The following is a 21,527-nucleotide window of genomic DNA, read 5'->3' as shown; positions in this document are numbered from 1 at the left end:
GCTCAAAACCAAAGGGTCGAAAAAAACTTGAGAGCGATTTCGTGTTTTTTTTTCATTATCAGGGACAAAAAAGGTGCGGTGTCGTCTCTCTATTGGATCTCAGCTTCAGAGCTAGGGTTTTCATTTTTCTTTGCTTTTTTTTTTGAAGGTTTTCTATGAAGGTAACTACGCATAACGCTTGTAATTATGTCGATATATTGTTTCTTTTTTAAAAAAAAAAGGAAACGTGTTTTTATCAATTTTGTTTGCACATTGGGGATTGGCGTTATTAGAGTCTGCTGTATCTCGGCATTAAGTAAGATAATCTTAATTAAATTCACATCACTCTTCAAGGTGTATAGCTGTGAAGCTAGGGTTTTGTAACGATGTTCCTTCTGAGCTTTGATTTCTAGGTTTAGATCTTCACTGTACACTTTGGTAATTGATATTCCGTTGCCCCGTTTACCGTTTTAGAGGAAACTGGAAGGGCCTATTTAATTGTTTCTTAGGGGTTTCAGTTGGTTTAACTTTTAAGGGTAGTTTTTTGTCTGTTATTTTGTTTTGGGGTTAATTCTATTTTAGAACTGAAATTCAATTTATCTCAAAATCAAACAAGTTTCTGTTAGTTCTGATAATTTTAAAAGCTTGAGCTTTTAGTTAATTCTTTTATGTCAGGTTTTGAGGAGTGTCAACATTTATGTTTGTCTAATCTTTTGCTGACAATTAATATGATTTTACATGATCAGATTGCTTGGAAGGTATAATACGGCTGTTTTAGCTCATTTTGTCATTTTTTATTTTGATGATATATTGATAATTGTCAATGTTTCTTTTCCTTTTAATTCGATACCAATGAATTAATTGATTGGCAATTTATGTCATGCAATTTTACAGAGAACTTTATTAGGGATGAGGATCTACGTGATTAACCATTGTGTCATGCCATTTTACAGGCTTCTTTTTAGATATCTCACCTTGAAGCTTCACCTCCCGATCTAGATGGAACAAAAATTTTCGGTATATTACAAAGTTCTCTTTGTTTAGTGGTTTGCATCTAAAGCACCATGACGCTGGAGGATTTTTTTACACTGACTGAGATGAAAGATGGGCTTACAGTCCCTTCACGAGTTGAGGAGCTAGTAACTGTAATGAAGGAGGAGAAAGAATGTGTTGTTAAAAATGTCAGCGATGTGACCAGGCAGTGGACTTCTGTTGCAAGCACAATTGCGGCCACCGAGAATAAAGATTGTCTTGATCTTTTTATTCAACTAGACGGACTCTTGTTTCTTGACAGATGGCTGAAGGATGCTCAGGAATTTGGTAATGACTCGAGTGATAGTTTTGTGGAAGAATCAATTAATGCACTCTTACGAGCTCTTGAAAAGTTGCATAGAAATAGGGAGATGTCTGTTTCTTCAGAGATCTGGACTCTGGTCAAGAATCTTCTTGGCCACAATAGCTCACGAGTTCAGGAAAGTGCTAGGTTGCTCTTTGAAAGCTGGAAACAAGGTAGAGTTACTGATCACGTTGACTGTAGTGGACGTGAGTATGAGATTTTGGGTACTGCTACTGTTACTGGAGAAAATAATGGGCGACAATGTTCTGCCAAAGATGGTTCTGTTTCAAGAGGAAGCTCCCATGAGGAAAATGATGGAGCAGATGCAGCAAAAAGTGAAAACCTTCCTTCAAGCCAAGATTGTGTTCAACCAGAAAGCACCAAAGATTTACCCACTGAAACTACTAATGATGAGCTCCAGCCCCACATAAATTCAGACCATTCGGACATGGAAACAGATCTCCGTCTCATATGGTCTCCTCTGTTGTGTCAATACAGTTCAAGAGAATTCGCCCAAAAAGGAAGAGCTTCCTGCAAAACCTGTGGAAGAGACTGCATCCCATGAGGCCTGCAGTTTACCAGATTCAAAGCAAGAAGATATTGAAGTTTTGGATGCTCAGAAGTTGAATGGATTATCAAATGATGAAAAATTGTTTGATGTGACAGCTTCAAACTCTAGTACTGTGGAGCATGCTGGCGTTGGAAGTGCTCTGGAGATTACAACAGAACCCAATTCCCAAAATGATTCTGAGGCCAATAGGATTTATGTCCTAAAATCTGTCAATCTTGCTGATGAGAAGACACATGGATCTGAGCCAAAGAAAGCAGTGGGTGATCTGGAAGTAATGAATCATTCCGAAAATAGTTCACAGCTATTCAAGATTGCAGGCAAAGACATTGAGTCTCATTTGAGCATGTTGCGGAGCTCCTCCGAGTATCAGCTCATGTATAAGAAGCCTGGGAATCTGGAGAGTAGGTTTTCCAGGAAGTCGGATATTGGAATAGCAAATGAAGATAAGGAGAATATTGGATTTGAGAATTTGAGGGGTGGTTCTAGGTTTACCGGTACTCCAGTTGTGATCAATTCAACATCTGACATTGAGCTCGAGTATGGTATAGTTGATGCTCTAGAAGTTGCCCGTATAGTTGCTCAAGAAGTGGAACGAGAAGTCGTAGATGACAGAGAGCTTTCCAGCAGCTCTTCAGAGAAGATTTCGGAAGGTGGTATTAGGGAACCTAATGCCCTAGGATCCATAAATGGAAAGCAAGATCTACCCAGCAAGGCCTTGCCAAAGGAGGTGTCGACTGGACCCACTCAGTCTGCTGGAGTGCAAACTGAGGGGGGTGAGCTTATTAATTCAGATGATGCAGACAATGAACCAAAAAATAAGTTGCATGACATGGAGTCATCTCAGGTGACTGTAGCTCAAGATCCTGAGCCTAACACAGAGAAAGGTCTTTATGATTTTGATCTGAACCAAGAAGTATGTTCTGATGATATGGAACGTGCTGCGACTTCCATCTCCACCCCCGTTTCGGTGGTTTCTGCTTCAAGGGCGGCTGCAGTGCGTTGCTTACCCGCGGCTCCTCTACAATTTGAGGGGGCTCTTAGATGGAAAGGATCTGCTGCTACAAGTGCTTTTCGCCCAGCATCACCTCGCCGAAACTGTGATGGTGATAAGACTCTATCCCTTGGTGGAACAAGCAATAGCGCAAAACAGAGACTGGATTGCCTTGATTTTGATCTTAATGTTGCTGGAGCCCTTAATGAACAAGGTGCTGAACTAATGTCCGGAAAACAGGTTGCAGTCTCACCAGGCCTCCATTCTGCTGAACCTTCAGAAGAAAACCATAGAAAATCCGAGCGATTTGAGCTGGATTTAAATTGTATCAGCGATGATGGTGATGCTCCAGCATTAGATTCAAGAGTGGAGCAACAACTTTTTTATGACAGGAATGGCCATTGTAGCCAATCACCTGTTTCTTCATCATCACCAATGCAGTCTTCTCTGAGGAATTTCGATTTGAATGACAGACCATATAGTCAAAATAATGCTTTAGAACTAGGGCCATATCCTGGTAGATCTTCTCGAAATGCTCTTGCCCATGGAGGGCCTAAACCAAATGATCCTGTCATTTCTATAATGGGTGCTAGAGTGGAAGTCAATAGGAATGACTTTCTTTCTCAGATCGTATCCTTTCCAAATGGCAAGGCTCTTGAGCCTGCAACTGATGGAAGTATCTCAAGGACTGCAGGGTTTATGGGGTTGGTTCCCACTGCGTCATATACACACTCGCCTGCTTTTAGTGCTAATGGACTGCCTTTGGCGCCAAAGATGCCCTTCTCTTCTGCCATTTATGGGGCTAGTGGTTCAATACCTTATATCGTTGATTCAGGTGCACCTGTTGTGCCTCAACTTATGGGCTCTGCACCAGCTGTTCCAATAGCTTACTCTCAAGCACAGTTCATAATGGGCATGAGCAATGCGAGTGCTGGTTTAAATGGTTCAGGCCCCTCACGGCCTAATTTCGATCTGAATTTTGGATTAGCAATTGAGGGAGGAAATACAGAGTCCATGGGCTTAAGGCACCCTTTCATGCCTGCTCAAGGTAGGTCAATAGAAGAACATTTTAGGGCAAACACACAAGCCTCCTCTAGTTCTGGGGTTGCCATGAAAAGGAAGGAACCTGAGGGTGGATGGGATCCATACACATTTAACTACAGACAGCAGCAATTCCCATGGAAACAGTAAGTTCATATTACGTTGCTCCTTCCTCCCTCTGGATCATCTCATAAGTCCAAGTTAATTGATGCTTGCACTGCCAAAGATGCCTGGAAAATCAAAGAGCCCATCGAGGGAGGAGAGTTGAGCTGAATAAAACAGGGAAATGACGAATGTAATATGATTCATGAGGTTGACTGCCAAAGTTGGGGGAATTAGATTTTAATTGTTTTAGTTTTGCCTTATTTTCATGTTTTCATTTTCTGCGTTCCATAGAAGGCCATTGCAACCGAAGGCTTGGTACATGTAGGTGCAACTTATTTCCTTTTATGTCAGAGAAAGATAAGGAAACTGTGCTTTTCTTATCTTTTCTTTTCTTTTTAGAGAGAACAATTTTGGTTATTCATCATTACTGATTTCAGTTATTGACAGGTAGAAATTAATATATTATTTTTCATCTTTTGCCTGTTTGCGTAGCCTACGAAAAACACCATTTATATAAATCCCGATTCAGTGAAGACTCCTAGAACAATGTATTAAGCGGCCCGGGATCATTACCAACATCATCAGGTGGAGGGCGACAGCACGAATTAAAAAAAAATAACAATTTCAACAAAATTGACTTGATTGGATATATAGTCGGTAATTTAGTCAACAGTAAACATCAGCAGAAGCTAGCAATACTTGAATACTAATACTAAAGTTACAGTTGCTGTAGAAACTACAGGCATGTATTGTCCCTTCCGACTGGCAGATCCTGACCATTGTTGTACGTAATCCCATCTTGTTACAGCTAGCTCTCCCTCTCAATGAAAAAGTGTCTAATAAAAAGTATTATGTTGACCCACGGGGCTTACTCCCCCATCAATATCACCCAAGAGCAAATGGAGCATACTAACGCTACCGGCTACCTACGCTTGTAACTGGAAAACAAAAAGGAAACTTTGGTAAAAGGGAAAAAAGTATTCTACCGTGCAGAGAACAATAAAATCAAGACATTCTTGAGAATAGGAAAATGATTGTACTAAGCAAAACATCTCCCTTAAAGTTATTCAGAAATAGCAGGTGTAGAATCTACTTGGAGAACTTGCTAGCATAACGACGGAAAGAACTAAGATGCTAATGCGATCTGTAAAATCAAAGTTCATCATAAGGCGGAGTCTAAAAAATTGTGCTGAAGCATGTGTGCTAATTTTTTTAAAATACATTTGTGCAAACATTGCCAAAGACAAATTTGAAAACGAAAGAATTAATGGTTTAATACGCAACCAAGTTCTCCCGCTTAATTTTGAACCAAGAAACAGTTAATATAGATCTATAAAGAAACAAGGCAGGAAATTATAGCAATATATCATGCTTCATACCGTGATTTGCTCTTGAATGAACTCTTGGACTTTTTCCTTCCAGCATTACTTGAGTTTTTCTGCCTCCTCTCACTCATGTCATTTTGAAATAATTCCCGCATCTCTTCTGTCCTCGATTGAGTTCTTTGTTTAGGTTGCTTTGACATTTTGTCGGATTTCTTAACAATTTTGCCAGAATCTACTGCCTTCTTCACTGCTTTTGCTGCTTTTGCTCGCCGGTAAGCCAAGTCAACCAAAGATATACCTTCCTTCTCTTTCTTATTTTTCCCACTACCCTGCGATTCCCATATATTAGCATTTCGTAGAAATAAAGAACTTCCTAGCCCATGACATTGACTGATTTTGACAGTTAAGAAGGGAAAGAGTCTAAAATGGTTTGCCAACAACAAAGTTGGATAAGAATTCCAAAAAGAAAGAGATACTTACATGTGATTCATTAATTTCACTTTGATCCTCCAACATTTCTCTGGCAGCTTCCAGTTTTCGACGTTTCTTTCGAGGTAAATTTTTCTGTTCAGTAGATCTTAGCATTTAGCAACGTGCACAATGCAAAAGTTCTAAAAGCAAGTTTTGAAATGAACAATATTTACAACCTCACGCTCCCGTTTCCTCCTTTCCTTCATCTTAAGGTCCTCAGCTTGTTGTGCACTGATGATTGCATTGGCGTAATCTTTTTCCTTCTCCACAGATGCCTATTCAAATAGATAATTTTACATCACGGTAGCTAAACACAAAAGTGGGGTTTAATAAAAATTCCAGTAGCTTATAGAATAGTTACAGCAATACATGAAAATCAAAATTTCACCTTTGCTTCCTTTGCTACAAGCTTTTTCTCCTTTTCAGTCATAAACCAGGTTCTTTTAGGCCGTGCATAAATTTCATCCTTATGTGCAATCATATTTTCAGCCTTGCAACACAAGCACATAAGGTTAAACATACTAAAGCATGAATCCTCAAAATAAATAAAAAGTTCACCAGGATCTGAAAATGGTACTGCAGAAAGCCATTGAACAATTAAATAAAGACAAGTGATAACATAGAGCAGAATCAGTACTTCAGAACTATACAGTTTGGACACCTAGGTACAAATAGCATGAAAATGTGAAGAACACACCTTTGTAGCTTCCATTTCCGCCTTTCTTATCGCTCGCTCAGCCCTGACAAAATCCAAAATCAGAAGCTATAATAGTTGTATAAAGAGAAAGAAATAACCTTGAAAATGAAACAAACCAAACCTCTCCTCTTCAATAACTTCAGTGACTTTCTCTTCCATCACCTCTAGTTTCTGAGACCACTTAGCGATAGACTGCTCCGCAACAATCCGGCTCTTCAACTTAGAACCTACCCTCTTTGCCTATCGGTATAAACCACCATATAGAGTTAAAAGAAAGAATTTTCAAATTTCTGACAGGAAACGTCCAGATACTCCAATTGGGCAAACTGTTTCAGATTTTTTATGAAATTGAAGTTTAAGAAGGTATTGGAGCAATAACGACTTATTTGGAAATAAAGCACCTTTGCAATTCAAAGTTTCATGATTAATCTTACCTCTTATTAAGCCCAGCATGATTCTTTACCACGATCAGAACCAGTATTAACATGCATAATCACTTTCACAAAAATTTCAATCCTGAATGTCTATTCTAGGCTGGGAAAATTAGGCAGACTAGAATACCATCACTTACAATAGCTTTTAATAGAGATCGGTCATTGTCAGTAAGAAATGTAACAGCATATCCTTCTCTACCAGCTCTAGCAGTACGACCCATCGGTGAACATAACTGCATAAAGAAGAAACAATAGAGCCAAACCATTGCAATAAAGCACAGTGCACATAAAATATATATGTACCACAAATTATTAATGATAACAGAATAATGATGCATGCCGGTCAAAACATAATTCGAAGAATGTGGATCTACCTTGTAATATCTCGAGGACAAGCATAATTAATGACGGTCTCAACACCAATTATATCAAGTCCCTACACATTGCAACCATTCAGAAGCATGTGTTAGAAAACAAAATTGCTGCTGCTTAGATGTATGCATGTACATGTGGAGAGTAGATGTATGCATGTACATGTGGAGAGTAGATGCATTGATCATCTAACATATATCATGTAAAGCTGACTCCTTTCAATGACCTAATCTATCAAACTAAAGCACGTGGAAATTTACAAACTTCTGAGGCATAAGGGCAAGGGATGAGTTCAGTGCAGCTACTTACACGAGCTGCCACATCAGTGGCAATTAAAAAATCAACTTCCTGCTTCCTAAAACGTTCCAAAGCCTAAACAAACAATAATTGGTTAGAATGGTTAAAAGAACAATATAACGTACTCATATCAAGGTGCTGAACTTGTGTCTAATATTAATAATAATGATTAAAAGAAAGAGCAGGAATTAAAGAACAACAATTGCATTTACTTACATCCAGGCGCTGAACTTGAGTAAGATCTCCATGAAGCTCAGCTGCTTGAAGAGCAGCCAACTGAAATAAAATCTTCAATCTATGCGCAGCTTGCTTGGTTCCACTGCCAAATGAGATGGAATGTCATTTCTAAAGTCCTAAGCGTTTGCCCACTAATATGGGAGTGACATAAAACTGGTTAGTAAAAAAACCTGGTATAAATTAAACTGAAACAGCAGAGAAACATATCATATTTTCTCTATGGATCTTTTTTTCCCTCGGAACAAGTGTACTGATTTGAGAAATATGATACTATCCAAACATCTGCGTATACTATCGATATATTAAATCAGTACAGCCATCTACATGTGTAACAATAACCTGAAGATAATCACTTTGGACGTGAAAGTCCTTGAACACAAAGACAGAAGGACTGCTTCTTGATTTACTTCACGCATTCGGCGTATTCTTACAACCCTAACAAGAAATAACAAAGATAACATAGTCAAAACACACAAAATGGGAAATAAGCAAGCAAAATAGACAATGAAATTATAAGAAATTACTCCTCAGTCAATGTTGATGGCCGTTTAGCTGAAGGGTCAGCTGAAAGACGTAAGGGTCTGGTCAAAGAAAGCTTGACAAGCTCATCAACTTCTTCAGTCATTGTAGCTGAAAACAGCATAGTCTGTCTCCTTTTAGGACAAAGACGAACCTATATATAAGTTGCATTAGATAACATAAAAATCCACAGAAACAGATAACAATTCAATGCAGAAAATATAACTTGGTACGTTAGGAAGTGAAACTATTACTATAAAAGGGAACTCAATTATGTGTATCTACTAGTTAAAATTCATCTTTGATCCAACTTTGGTAAACATTTCACCTATTGATAAAGATATAAATTCATTATAAATTACAACTGTTTCCAATATGGAAAACAGTTATGTTTTACCTCCGCATCCTACTACCTCATAAGAATTAGACAAAATCCATCAAGTCAGAAGTCGTGAACAAACTACCCTTCCCCGTCATCTAAGAAATTCAGAGAATCACTTACAAAAACAACTCATATAAAAAGAGACTTGATTGGGGGAAGTTACCAACTCATGAATTTCAGCGCTGAATCCGAGCTCCAGAAGACGATCTGCCTCATCAAGGATCAAAACTGCAAGATCATCCAAATCCACAGACATTGTATTCCGTAAATGATCTATCATGCGTCCAGGAGTAGCCACAACAATGTCAGGCATTAATCTCAAAGCTGTCTCTTGTGCCTATAAAGACGACATGAGATAAAAGAAGACAATGTAAGCATAGGAATTCAAATAATTCGACAAACTGTTAACATCAACTTCCGAATAAACAGGCTCTCAAAGAAGCATAGTGGATTTTTTTTTGATAAGAAGCATAGTGGATTCATCTGAAAAAAAGAGTGATTTTATTAGTAATCCTGAGAGGATCAATGATAAAAGTTCCATAAACCAGTCAAACGTTTAAGAAAATGGAAAAGGGTGATCATAGCTTTTTTATAACAGTGGAGGAAGTTTCAAGTGAGTTAAAGAAACATTTAAAAAGAGTGCTGAAAGGATCAGACATAATTTTTGCCTGTATTAACCCAGCTAAGTATGGAATTCAATAGGTCAAACCTTTATTGAAAGCCCGCCAACAATCAGACAACATCGAATATCAGTATACTGAGCAAGTTTCTCAATCATACTGTGAACCCTGCAACAAATGAATGTATAATAAGGTTTAAACCTAAACGAATCTCCAAAAATACACATGAAAGATAATTATAGTCTTCAACAAACTATCGAACAGACTGCCTTATAAATATTTCCAACAAACTATCAAAGTAGTAAAATGCAAAAACCAGTTAAGTAGTTTATGATAACATAATTCCATTATAAAAAATCATTTGTTCTCTTACACTAAACCAGAGCAAAGAAAGCAAAATCCTGAATAAATCTGTGATAGAAAGCGGAAAATGTTTAAAACACTTTTTAGCACTTACTGAACGGCCAACTCTCTAGCAGGTGTAAGGATTAGCACTCGTATAGCTGAAACCCTTTTGGGACGGTATAACAGCCTTTCCAGTGTAGGTAAGGCATACGCAGCAGTCTGAATCATGGGAAAATTTAAAGCAATTCTATAAAAATCAAATATTCAATAGCAAATTAAAGGCACAGAAAGAGATGAAGAACAAAAGAAATATACCTTCCCAGAACCAGTAACTGCACTCCCACATATATCGCGTCCAGTCAAGGCTAAGGGTATACATGCAGCCTATAAAACAAATTACCCAAAAGCTCAATGATGAAAACTCGATTAATGAAGCAAAAATTATGAAACCAAGTAAAATAAAGACCTGAATAGGAGTAGGCTTGTTGTAACCCAGTGTTTCACAAGCTCGAAGCAAAGGACGCGAGAGATTGAGCTCCATGAAAGAGTTCGCATGAAATGAAGTTCCTTCAGATGGCGCAAAGAACGATTTACTGTCTGCTGCATTATTTGTTTCCTCATCTTCATCTTCTGATCTATAATCAACCTGATATATTGAAAACAAAAAGGATTACTAATTAAAAAACGTTATTTAGAATAAAAAAAACAGAGCAATAAGAAATAATTACTTGTTTATCGGATTCGGAATCGGAGGTCTCGTCTTGCTGAGCTGTAGCAGAGCTTTGTTGGAGGATTTTAGTGATTTTGAAATCAACGGAGGTGGTGCCACGGCGAGCGTGTTCCTCTGCCACGGATTCAGAGTAAGAAGCAAAGTCCCAAGCAGACTGAGATTTGCGTTTCGGTTTAGAAGATTTGTCTCCTGCTTCATCTCCTTCTTCTGCTTCTTCATTTTCTTCCTCGTTGGATTCTGAAAGTTCCGGTTCTTCGTCACTGGGGGCTTCGAAGATGAAAGGAGCCATGGAGTTCGGAACCAAGAGAGTTTGTGTATGTATAACGTTTAACAATAAAACCCAATACCATAAGAGGCGCAAAAGTGTGCTCAAAGGTTAATGCTTAAAACCCATAAACCCTAGTTGATGTCGAAGGCAATTGTAGAAGAGGGAAGGAAGGGAAGAGGAAAAAAGGGGGGATTACGCAGAAAAAAACGTACTTTATTTTAGGGTGAATTACACTTTTGATCACCATACAATTATATTTATTCTATTTTAATCATTATACTATTTTTATATAAATAATTAATAATAATATTTTTTTCTAATTTAATATAATACTTGTAATTTTTAAAACTTATATATTTTATAAACTTTAATTTTAATATTTTAAAATTTTACCAACTTAACTCTTAAACGAATATCACTGTCATCAAGAATAAATCTACCGAACTCTCTTTGTTTGCTGCAAAATTAATTTCATAAATAGAATGAGGTCATAACCAAAAAGGGGCAGGGTATATAAAAAAATTAGTTGATCATTATTCCATATGTAATGGGATAAGGGATAAGGGGAAGTAAGATAGTAGAATGTTCCCAACATCAGGTTAAGAACAGCTTCCGTAGGAGACCTCCAAAATATGAAATGTCCTCCGTGGCTGACCCTTATAAATGTTTTTAAATAAATAAATAAAAATAGTTAATATTTTATACACTATTTTAAAAATATATTTATTATTTAAAAATATAAAGATATTTGTTAAATTACAAAAATATGAATTAAAATTAATAAATTACAAATTATTTATGTCAACTCCGATTTATGATTTTTTAATTTATTTTTATTTCTTGGCTCAATCTTACACATATTTGTTAGTCTTACATGTCTAAACTTATTCATTGATCTCGTGACTTTGGTCCGGCTTAAGATTATGATTGTATAAGTTGGATTTTCTTAATTAGGGGTGAGCCTTCTATTTAAATCGAGTTAAAAGAATTTTAGTTATTCGAGTTGATAAATTTTATTTTACAATTTAAAGTTGACTTGAAATTTTTTCGAGTCGAATTTTCGAGTTTCTATTTGAATTTAATTATAAATATTTATGATATTATTTGATTATAATTTAAATATTTTTATATAACCATATACAATTCACGTATATTATTTCATATTATTTCATATGTGATATACATGTATTATACAAATTCGGGGACTCGACTCAAACTTAAAAATTAAATCACTAAATTACTAAAAAATTTGAGTTATTCGAGTTGAGTTATCTCGAGTCGAGTCATTTTTTCAAGTCGAGTCGAGCTTTGCTCACCCCTATCCTTAGTGACAATGACAGATACAAAATTATTTTTCATGATGGAAACACTTATATATTAACCGCATAAAATTTTTATATATAGTAGTCACAATTAAAACTTCAAGATAGATACAATTATTAAAATATATAATTATCGAATAAATTTTAAATTTCGAGATAAACATGTATCTACCTGATAAATAGCATTTGTCATAATAAATTTATAAAATGACATTCATTATTATAAACTAATATTAGATTATTTTTTCTATTAGTTGTTGCACTACCATAAATTTAAATTTTATATTTTAAATCTTTATATTTTTAATTTAAAATTTTGATTTAAATATAAATGATTGTTATTATTGTTATGTAGAATTTTATTATTAATTTTCATTTTACACTTATTTTATAAATTTAATCTATATTTCTCTTTTGGTCACTTTTATTGCTTATAATTTAATAATATTGAATTACAATTGAAATTTTAAAATATAAAAAAATACATTTTTATCAAATTAAAATATATAAATTAATTTAATAATTTACCCATAATATAAAGTACTCGTAACAAATCTAACATTACTTAAACTACCTAGAGACTTGCACTAACAATGGATGATATTTAATGTGTTAAGAAATTTATCATTTTGTGCAAAAATCTAAAAAGTCAGTAATATAAAATTAAAAATAACAAAAATTGAATACGATTGAAAATATTATAAAAAAGTTATAACATTTTAAGTTGGATGTAATTGAAAATTTTATATTATTCTTAACATTTTAGGTCATACATTTTCGATTGTTAATCGAAAATATTATAAAAATCGTAATATTTTAAGTTGGACAAAATATAAAATTTTATAAATAAGCTAATATTTTAGATTGTTTCACCTTAAAATATTATGTTTCTTTATAATATTTTGGATCATGCCTTATTTATATCATTTTTAAGGGTAAACTAAAGGAATAGTCATTAAAGTATGAGTAAGTGTCTGTTTTTTCCTACTAAACTTTCAAAAGTTACAAATCTGTCACTAACGTTAACGATTTGTAACAAAATAATAAACCGATGTTAACAGCCGTTAACTTGATGACGGAAAACTGAATTGGATCGCTAAACGCTTACTTACTTGGCCGTTGACCGGTCCTTAATAGTTACGTTGGGTATCTTCTTCATAGCTCACTCTTCACTCTCTTTCTTATTCTTTTTCAACGCTTTCAGCTTTCATCATAGTTTTAGATCCAAAATCATATCCTCATTTTTATCATGTTTATCCATAAATTAAAGAGGAAAGCAAGCTTGGGTTCGACGAAAAATTAGTAAATTAATTAGCCCTTTCTCTTATAAACACAGTCTGCAAATTGGTCAGTGAAGAACTCTCCAACACATGTTCTTCTATAGTTATTACACTTGGGTGAAGCTTTTGGCTTCCTCGGAGCAGGCGATGTAAACGTGAATAGAGTTCGAATCCTGGCTTCTTTTCCAGTGGGAGTCTTCGAACACGATGATTCTTCATCGTCATCGTTTTCTATTCTTTCTTTATCTTTCTTCAACGGAGAGACTTGATTTTGTGTATATAGGCATCAATGAAGCTCGTATGGGAATCATGGCTAAGACCTACTTTTGGCCTTTGTTTTTAAGCCGTCGTTTACCTTTGGCTTCCTTGAAAACCCCATTTTCTTGAATCAAAGATCAAAATTTTCAACTACAATTATAGATATCCAGGAAGGCATAATGGAATAAAGGAGGAAAAAAAGAATGAGTTTTTTCCCCTTACCTTTCTTTTTCTTTTTCCTTTTGTGGAGAGAATCAAGAGGCAGGAGGAAAGTGGCGGAATTAAAAAAGAATAGAGAAGTTTTGTTTAACAAGAAAGTGAATGCCCTGAATTATGGAAAATGAGAGAGAAGCTAAAATGTTATGCAGTCAAATGCAAACGCTTAAAATAAACACAATTATGAAAAAAAATGTAAAGTGGGAGGAATATTTGAAGATGGATCGTTATTAAAATTTGAGTAAACAATTTCGAGTTATTAGAAGGCAGACGCAGATCACTTAAGTTGACTAAAGATTTTGATTTTTGTGAAAAATTGTTAAGAAATGAAATTAAGATGGAAGATGAATACAGTGAAGGAGAAGTAGAAGGAAGAGTGAGTTGTGAAGGAGGAGATACCTAGCATAGTTATTAAAGACCAGTCAATGTCTTAGTTAATAATTTAACGGTCCAATTCAACTTTTTGTCACATAGTTTAACTGCAGTTAATATTGAGTTATCATTTTGTTATAAATTGATAAATCAATAATATTAGTGATCAATTTGTAAATTTTATAAGTTTAGTGAAAAAAATAAAAATTTATTCAAATATTAATGATCATTCATGTAGTTTACCCTTTTTTAAGTTTAAGTTTCAGGTTGTATGATAAAACTACCCTCATTTTGTAAGTTGCTCATCTTACATAAAAAAAATACGTAGTGGGATGAGGGGAGGTAAGATAGTAGGTTGACTTTAATGTCAAGTTGAGAGCAGTTTCTGTAGAAAACCTTCGGCAGTCAGAATTATGAATTGCCCATCGTATGACTCGATCCTACGACCACAAGATTAAGAGTCTTGCACTCTACCAACTGAGCTGGACGGACAATTCTTCTTATATAAAAGAAGTTATTAAATGGGAACATGTCAACTATACTTAGCAAAAATTAACATATTAAGAAGGAAAATAATTGAAATAAAAAGAATACAATGAATTTAAGAAGAAAATAATAAAAGAAAGCCAACTTTAATAACAAAAATTTGCTGACGAGGTCTAATTATAAAAAATTAAAGACTTTATGTGGAAACTGGAACCTATAATTGAAAGGCAGTCAACTTTGCTTGTAGTATTTCCGAGTCAAGCTCCCACATAGAACTATCTAGAAAAGTGTCTTCATCCACGTCAAGCCGGAGACCAACACCCAATAAAATTATGCCACGTTCCTCGAAGTAAAACCGTTGGATTATTTATCAGTTGGTCAAGTGACTTAGAACTTGGAGTCGTCTCGTGTGGAGCCGGTCATAACGCAGAGTTCTCCACGTCGAACAAACAAAGCAAAACCAATAACATGATTACACGTGTCAGGAGTTAAATCATCAACCGTTAGATCATCCACGCTGGCACCAATAACCAATCGAGAGACAATCCTTAAGGTTCAATCTAATCAAGATCTAAAGCTCCTCCCCTCTCTAAAATCTCCAATATATAAAACCTCGCTAAACCGACTCAACACTTCAAACAAATAGGTAGAGATCTCTTTACTGATTAATTATACGAACAAAGCAGCTTTGAAGCAACACAATGAGGAAGTGGGCGATCCCTTCCGCTTTGATTCTTCTTTGCCTTCTCAGTCTACTCTCAGATCAAGGTCAGCTACTCGGCTTACTACGATTTTCCTTACATTTTCTTATTGTTCGCTGTCTTGAATCTGGATTTACGGTTGTTTCAGGTAGAAAAGTACAGGCAAATGCCGAGGAAGGAGTCGTAGATCCTCCAAAAGTTGAGGAAAATATCGGCGCTGTGCCTACCGGTTTACAAACTGATTCTGATGTCGTTAAAAGGTTTGCATAATTTTGCTAAGAATAATCTCTTACTTACCTTTTTGCCTTTATCTGTTATGTTTTGGATCCGAAAATGTAATTTGATTTTCTTTTGCTTTTGTTTTCAGGGAAACTGAGTCGATTTCTTCTAGATCGCTTCGCAATAATGCGGAGAAATTTGAGTTCCAAGCTGAGGTGTCTCGGCTTATGGACATTATTATAAATTCTCTTTATAGCAACAAGGATATTTTCCTCCGGGAGTTGATCTCAAATGCTTCTGATGTAAGTTTTCATCCCTTCTTTTATTTTGTGATTGTGTTTTTTTTAGCTCTAGATCTGAATGGAAACTTCTTTTGATTTTAGGCGTTGGACAAGATTAGGTTCCTTTCACTCACAGACAAAGAAGTTTTGGGTGAAGGTGACACTTCCAAGTTGGAGATCCAGGTTAGTGCTGCACGTTAGAACTTTATTTTAGGGAAATCGATGCAGGAAGCTCTAGTCGCCATTATCTAGAAATGTTACTAAACGGGCATGAGCTGATGAGAATGTGCATGTGGAATCTCTGAATCAGTATTTATCGGCTTTATAAACCTGATGAAATTGCAGATTAAGTTGGACAAAGAGAAGAAAATACTTTCACTTCGCGACAGAGGTATTGGAATGACAAAAGAAGATTTAATCAAGAACTTGGGAACAATTGCAAAATCTGGAACTTCTGGTAAATAAATTTTAGATTTATTTTCTTCAAGTGTCATTTTTTTAGTCAGAATTAAGATTAATTTCTTAAATTGCTTGTTTGTTTCTTTTCTTGATGCAGCTTTTGTTGAGAAAATGCAGAGCAGTGGAGACCTTAACCTGATTGGGCAGTTTGGGGTTGGTTTCTACTCTGTATATTTGGTAGCCGACTATGTTGAAGTTATTAGTAAACACAATGATGACAAACAGTAAGTATTATAGCTTAATGCAATTATTATAGAAGTGTTTGAATCATTGTTACCTGATTGTTTAATGAATTTGCTTTGCTTTTCAGGTATGTATGGGAATCAAAGGCTGATGGGGCATTTGCTATTTCTGAGGATACTTGGAATGAACCATTGGGACGTGGAACTGAGATTAGATTGCATCTTAGGGATGAAGCTCAGGAGTACTTGGAAGAAAGCAAATTGAAGGTTAGTGTAGCTCAAGTCTTGTTTGTTTACATTAAACTTTATTTTAAGCATATGATTTTGTCTGGGTTTTATATGACCCATCATGTCGTCCGTTGTATTGTTATCTTCATAAATAAACTTGTAGTTTGATGTATTGATTATGCTTGGTCTTTTGAAAATATGCTAAGGATAAATTTTATGTTTTCATCTGCAGGAGTTGGTGAAGAAATATTCTGAATTCATTAACTTCCCCATTTATATCTGGGCAAGCAAAGAGGTCGATGTTGAGGTACCTGCAGATGAAGATGATTCAAGTGATGAGGAGGAGAACGGTATGTATTATTGGAAACTAGCATGTTTATATTTATATATGACTTTCTGATGCCAAGTGTGCTCTTTCTGATTGCTGTTGGTCTTTTATTGTTCCAAACAGCTGATACCAGCTCTTCCGAGGAAGGAGAAGATGAAGATGCCGAAAAGAAACCAAAGACAAAGAAGGTGAAGGAAACTACTTATGAATGGGAGCTTCTGAATGATGTTAAGGCCATATGGTTGCGCAGTCCAAAGGAGGTGACAGACGAAGAATACACGAAGTTCTATCAGTCTTTGGCAAAGGTAATTTTTCATATTTCCTAGCTTCTGAATTCTTAAAATACTATGGAGAAGTTTCTAACTTTTATTCTTCTAAATGTTATTTTTCATGCTTTGCAGGATTTTTCTGATGAGAAGCCCATGGCCTGGAGCCACTTCACTGCTGAAGGTGATGTCGAGTTCAAGTCCGTTTTGTTTGTGCCTCCTAAGGCTCCTCATGATCTCTATGAGAGTTACTACAACACCAATAAAGCGAACTTGAAGTTGTATGTTAGACGAGTTTTTATCTCTGATGAATTTGATGAGCTTTTGCCAAAGTATTTGAGCTTTTTGAAGGTAACTGAAGATATAAAAAGTCCTATGGTTCTTGGAATCTGCAGTCGTGAGGTTTCTGAATTGTTTTCTTTGAACCTGATTGTTTTTTTTTCTCCTTTTGTGGATAACCTGTTGAGCAGGGTCTTGTTGATTCTGATACACTGCCACTCAATGTTTCAAGAGAGATGTTGCAAGCCCACAGCAGTTTGAAAACAATCAAGAAGAAACTCATTAGGAAAGCCCTTGATATGATTCGTAAAATAGCTGAGGAGGATCCTGATGAGTCCAGTGGCAAAGATGATAAAGGCATGTTATGATTGCTTTTAGTTCTTTGAAAATAATTTACAAACAGTTCAGCCTTTCAAAATGAAACTCTTTCATCTTGGGTTATAACCTTTATATATGTGTTACTGATTGTACTGAATATGGTATTATGCAGAAGTTGAAAAATCTGGTGATGATGATGAGAAAAAAGGTCAATATACCAAGTTTTGGAATGAATTTGGAAAATCCATTAAACTTGGTATCATTGAGGATGCAACCAACAGAAACCGCTTGGCAAAACTCCTACGGTTTGAGAGGTATCTGATCTTATATGTGTTTTAACCCTTCGTATATAGTTCTGTGGCAATCTTTAGTTTCTTTGAAAATGACTCTACCCTCATTACCAGTCATGACTAAATATTAGTAAAAATTTCCATGCAGCACCAAATCAGATGGTAAATTGACTTCACTAGATCAGTACATCTCAAGAATGAAATCGGGACAGAAGGATATCTTCTACATTACAGGAACCAGCAAGGAGCAGTTGGAAAAATCTCCATTCTTGGAGAGGCTCAAGAAGAAAAATTATGAGGTATTGCAAAAACATTTGCTGTTAACTGGAGTTTTAAACCTTGTTTCACATCTTTCTTCTACTTATTTTATTCCTCCTGATCTATGTGTGTGTTTTATTTCCGTTTGTTTTTAATGGCCTTTGTTTGCTTCCAGGTTATTTTCTTCACAGACCCTGTTGATGAATACCTGATGCAGTACCTGATGGATTATGATGGAAAACAATTCCAAAATGTATCCAAGGAAGGCCTAAAAATTGGAAAAGACCCTAAGAACAAAGAACTCAAGGAGTCATTTAAGGAACTTACCAAATGGTGGAAGGGTGCACTTGAAGGAGAGAATGTTGATGAGGTGAAAATTAGCAACCGTTTGGACAACACTCCTTGTGTAGTTGTTACATCGAAGTTTGGATGGAGCGCTAATATGGAGAGGATCATGCAATCTCAAACCCTATCAGATGCTAGCAAGCAAGCATACATGCGTGGCAAGAGGGTACTTGAGATCAACCCAAGGCACCCGATCATCAAGGAGCTTCGTGAGAGAGTTGTTAAGGACCCTGAGGTACGTTCATATTCAAGAGTAAACATGCATATGTAGTTTGTATGAATAATTTTCCTTTCAAAATCTTGTTCCAAGCATTATAATGATCTAGCATGAATATGTCGTTTGTATGTAGAAACAATTCATCATTAAGTGGTGGTTGTATGTGCCACAAAATGATGCTCACACTGGTGAATCCGAAACCGGGATGATTTCTCTCTCTCTGCATTCACTTATTAGTCATTAACTAAAATGTAGTAATCGGTATATTATTCTTCTGCTCTTTTTTTTTTGATGAAACCATTTGCTGGATCTTCAGGATGAGGGTGTCAAGCAAACAGCTCAGCTTATCTACCAGACGGCTTTGATGGAGAGTGGCTTCAATCTACCGGACCCCAAGGAATTCGCCTCACGCATCTACAGCTCAGTTAGATCTAGCCTAGATATCAGTCCTGATGCAACAGTAGAGGAGGAAGATGATGTAGAAGAAACTGAGACAGAAGATGCAGGTGGTGCGAAGGGTGAAGCTGAAATTGCTAAAGATGATGCAAATGCAGAGCCTTCTGATCTGAAGGATGAGTTGTAGATTGTGAAGCCTTGGGATACAGCGTTGTTGAGTTTTACCCTTAGTAATCATGCATTATCTAAGTTTGAAACTAAAAGAAAACATTAGACAGCGGAGTTGAAATGTTACAGTAGTTGCCAGGAATTTTGTCATTAGCATCCAAGTGGTTGTTGAGGTGCTGAAATTAATTAAGCTGTGTGCACTTTTCATTTCTGCTAATGCATGGAAAAGCTTTGTTTTCACTATTAGTAGTGATGGATGTTTCTTATTAACTTCGTTTGATCAAATGTCAACTGGCACGGGCTAATGATCCTAAATATAATAAGCAAAATTATTTATCAAAAAGAACTTAAAAACAAAAATTATTGGGGAAAAGATATTAACATTTAATACGGTACTGGAGCTTTTGACGAAGAATATTCAACATGTTTAGTATATTGCAATTTGTGAATGACAAATTTGCTTGTACGAATAATAATAGCAGCGCTACCAAAAGAGAGCTTAAAAGGGAACCATTTTGTCTTATTGGCCTAAAATATGTGGGGCTCCTCTCGTGAAGCATGCAAGGCATTACTACAATAACCGATTACATCTAATCGTTACCTGTTAAATACAAGAACCTTCCCTCCATATAAATAAAAAGCAAGTCTATATTTTTAATCAAGTTTTTGCACTTTTACCAGACGAGAGGGGATAATAAATATAAAATAGACAAAAAGAAATACAAACAAGATGTCATTGCATCAATGTTTTAAAATTAATCTATATTTTTGAATTGCTAATACATTAATATGTTCTACAAATGTACAACTTTGAATATAAATATAATATAGAAAGTAGTATCAAAACTATATGAGGTTATATTTTAAATGAAAAAAATGGACATTTCCATTGTCACCACAATTGCAAAACTACATTGCGGCTAACATAAATAGTCGAACTACCAGGCTTGCAATTCCAGCAAAGGGGAGGGGGCTTCCTTTATCAACAACCCAACCAGGTCGCTCAGATTCACAGTAAACTGACACTTCAAATGCAGTCTTGATCAATTAAAAATAATGATTAAAGATCTTCCCTTTTTTTTTAATCTGTTGCTTTTGGTCTACAACTCTTCCAAAACTAAGTTACGAAGAAAAAACAAAATTCGGGCGTTTACAATCTGATCTTCAACAGCAGTGCTCCCCAATCCCCATAAAGCAGAAGAATCCCGAATAAAATTTCCATTTAGGAAGTCAATTAATAAGCTGTGTTGCGTTTGAAGATCGGTGAGATTATGAATGGAATCTAAAGAGGCATATAAAAGAAATCGCTGAAGCCAACAATGTGGTGTGGAAAACGTCGGAAGAAAGAGTCCTGTAGGGTTCTCCTGTAAGAAAACTTGGTAACCATGAACTATTTTCGTCTGTTGGAACTTGTCTCGATGACCCCGTAATGGATCCATATGTTGTATTTCTCGTCCTGTTGTTGTTGGGGCCGCACTGCTTGCAGTTTTTTGACTCTATAAAATAAAATTACAGCATGAGAAAAGAAGTATATGCCACAAGATAAACGCACTGTGTAAAAAAAATAGGTGAATTTAATTGATGAATTTAAATTCATAGTCCTTTGGCTACTGCAATTTAAAAAGATAATTTTTAATTTAAATATTAGTAAGATAATTACTCTTTTAATAAGTTAATTTAAAAAAGTATTTCTTATCTTTTTAATTTTGAATATTAAAATATAGTTATGTACTTTTGTATATTTCAAATTAAAATAATATCTTATTAAGCTTGAATAGTAACAAGAATTTACCTTTTGACCATCGTAAATTAAATATATTATTTAATTTGAATATTAGTAAGATAATTATTCTTTGAATATGTCAATTTAAAAAGATATTTATTACTTTTTTTAATTTGAATATTAAAGATAATTATATATTTTTGTATATTTGAAAT

General features: G+C 35.4%; 3 protein-coding genes across 3 annotated transcripts; 2 read left to right on the top strand and 1 right to left on the bottom strand.

Annotated features, from left to right (window-relative positions):
* The first annotated feature begins 1,043 nt into the window (after window positions 1-1,043).
* Window positions 1,044-4,068, top strand: LOC120216783. The gene is made up of 2 exons (XM_039214114.1): window positions 1,044-1,779; window positions 1,814-4,068. The coding sequence occupies exons 1-2, from the start codon at window positions 1,044-1,046 to the stop codon at window positions 4,066-4,068; spliced, it is 2,991 nt and encodes a 996-aa protein (XP_039070045.1).
* A 577-nt stretch (window positions 4,069-4,645) lies between these two features.
* On the bottom strand, window positions 4,646-10,741 carry LOC120216702 (DEAD-box ATP-dependent RNA helicase 28-like). Its single transcript, XM_039214051.1, is given in 20 exon segments — window positions 4,646-4,961; window positions 5,403-5,677; window positions 5,829-5,912; window positions 5,996-6,094; window positions 6,208-6,309; window positions 6,517-6,559; window positions 6,638-6,756; window positions 7,088-7,170; window positions 7,173-7,183; window positions 7,325-7,386; window positions 7,632-7,694; window positions 7,836-7,938; window positions 8,196-8,291; window positions 8,381-8,529; window positions 8,921-9,094; window positions 9,467-9,545; window positions 9,835-9,941; window positions 10,038-10,106; window positions 10,189-10,368; window positions 10,451-10,741. Coding segments are annotated over 20 exon segments (2,205 nt in total). The 3' UTR covers window positions 4,646-4,945.
* A 4,614-nt stretch (window positions 10,742-15,355) lies between these two features.
* LOC120216695 (endoplasmin homolog) lies at window positions 15,356-19,806 on the top strand. Its single transcript, XM_039214047.1, has 15 exons — window positions 15,356-15,422; window positions 15,504-15,615; window positions 15,723-15,876; window positions 15,958-16,038; window positions 16,201-16,312; window positions 16,412-16,538; window positions 16,625-16,763; window positions 16,957-17,074; window positions 17,176-17,357; window positions 17,454-17,669; window positions 17,789-17,954; window positions 18,088-18,229; window positions 18,354-18,504; window positions 18,639-19,043; window positions 19,342-19,806. The coding sequence occupies exons 1-15, from the start codon at window positions 15,356-15,358 to the stop codon at window positions 19,606-19,608; spliced, it is 2,439 nt and encodes an 812-aa protein (XP_039069978.1). The 3' UTR covers window positions 19,609-19,806.
* The last annotated feature ends 1,721 nt before the right edge of the window (window positions 19,807-21,527 follow it).

This window comes from Hibiscus syriacus, unplaced genomic scaffold (genome assembly GCF_006381635.1).
Source record: "Hibiscus syriacus cultivar Baekdansim isolate YM2019G1 unplaced genomic scaffold, ASM638163v2 tig00110163_pilon, whole genome shotgun sequence".
Classification (NCBI taxonomy): domain Eukaryota; kingdom Viridiplantae; phylum Streptophyta; class Magnoliopsida; order Malvales; family Malvaceae; genus Hibiscus; species Hibiscus syriacus.
This window is presented reverse-complemented; position numbering and strand designations above follow the sequence as displayed.

Coding starts and splice junctions, on each gene's coding strand:
- LOC120216695 (XM_039214047.1), top strand. CDS start 15,356: ATGAGGAAGTGGGCGATCCCTTCCGCTTTGATTCTTCTTTGCCTTCTC. Junction 16,539..16,624: donor AAACACAATGATGACAAACA/GTAAGTATTATA, acceptor TTTGCTTTTCAG/GTATGTATGGGAATCAAAGG. Junction 18,505..18,638: donor TCAAGAAGAAAAATTATGAG/GTATTGCAAAAA, acceptor GTTTGCTTCCAG/GTTATTTTCTTCACAGACCC.
- LOC120216783 (XM_039214114.1), top strand. CDS start 1,044: ATGACGCTGGAGGATTTTTTTACACTGACTGAGATGAAAGATGGGCTT. Junction 1,780..1,813: donor GGACATGGAAACAGATCTCC/GTCTCATATGGT, acceptor GTGTCAATACAG/TTCAAGAGAATTCGCCCAAA.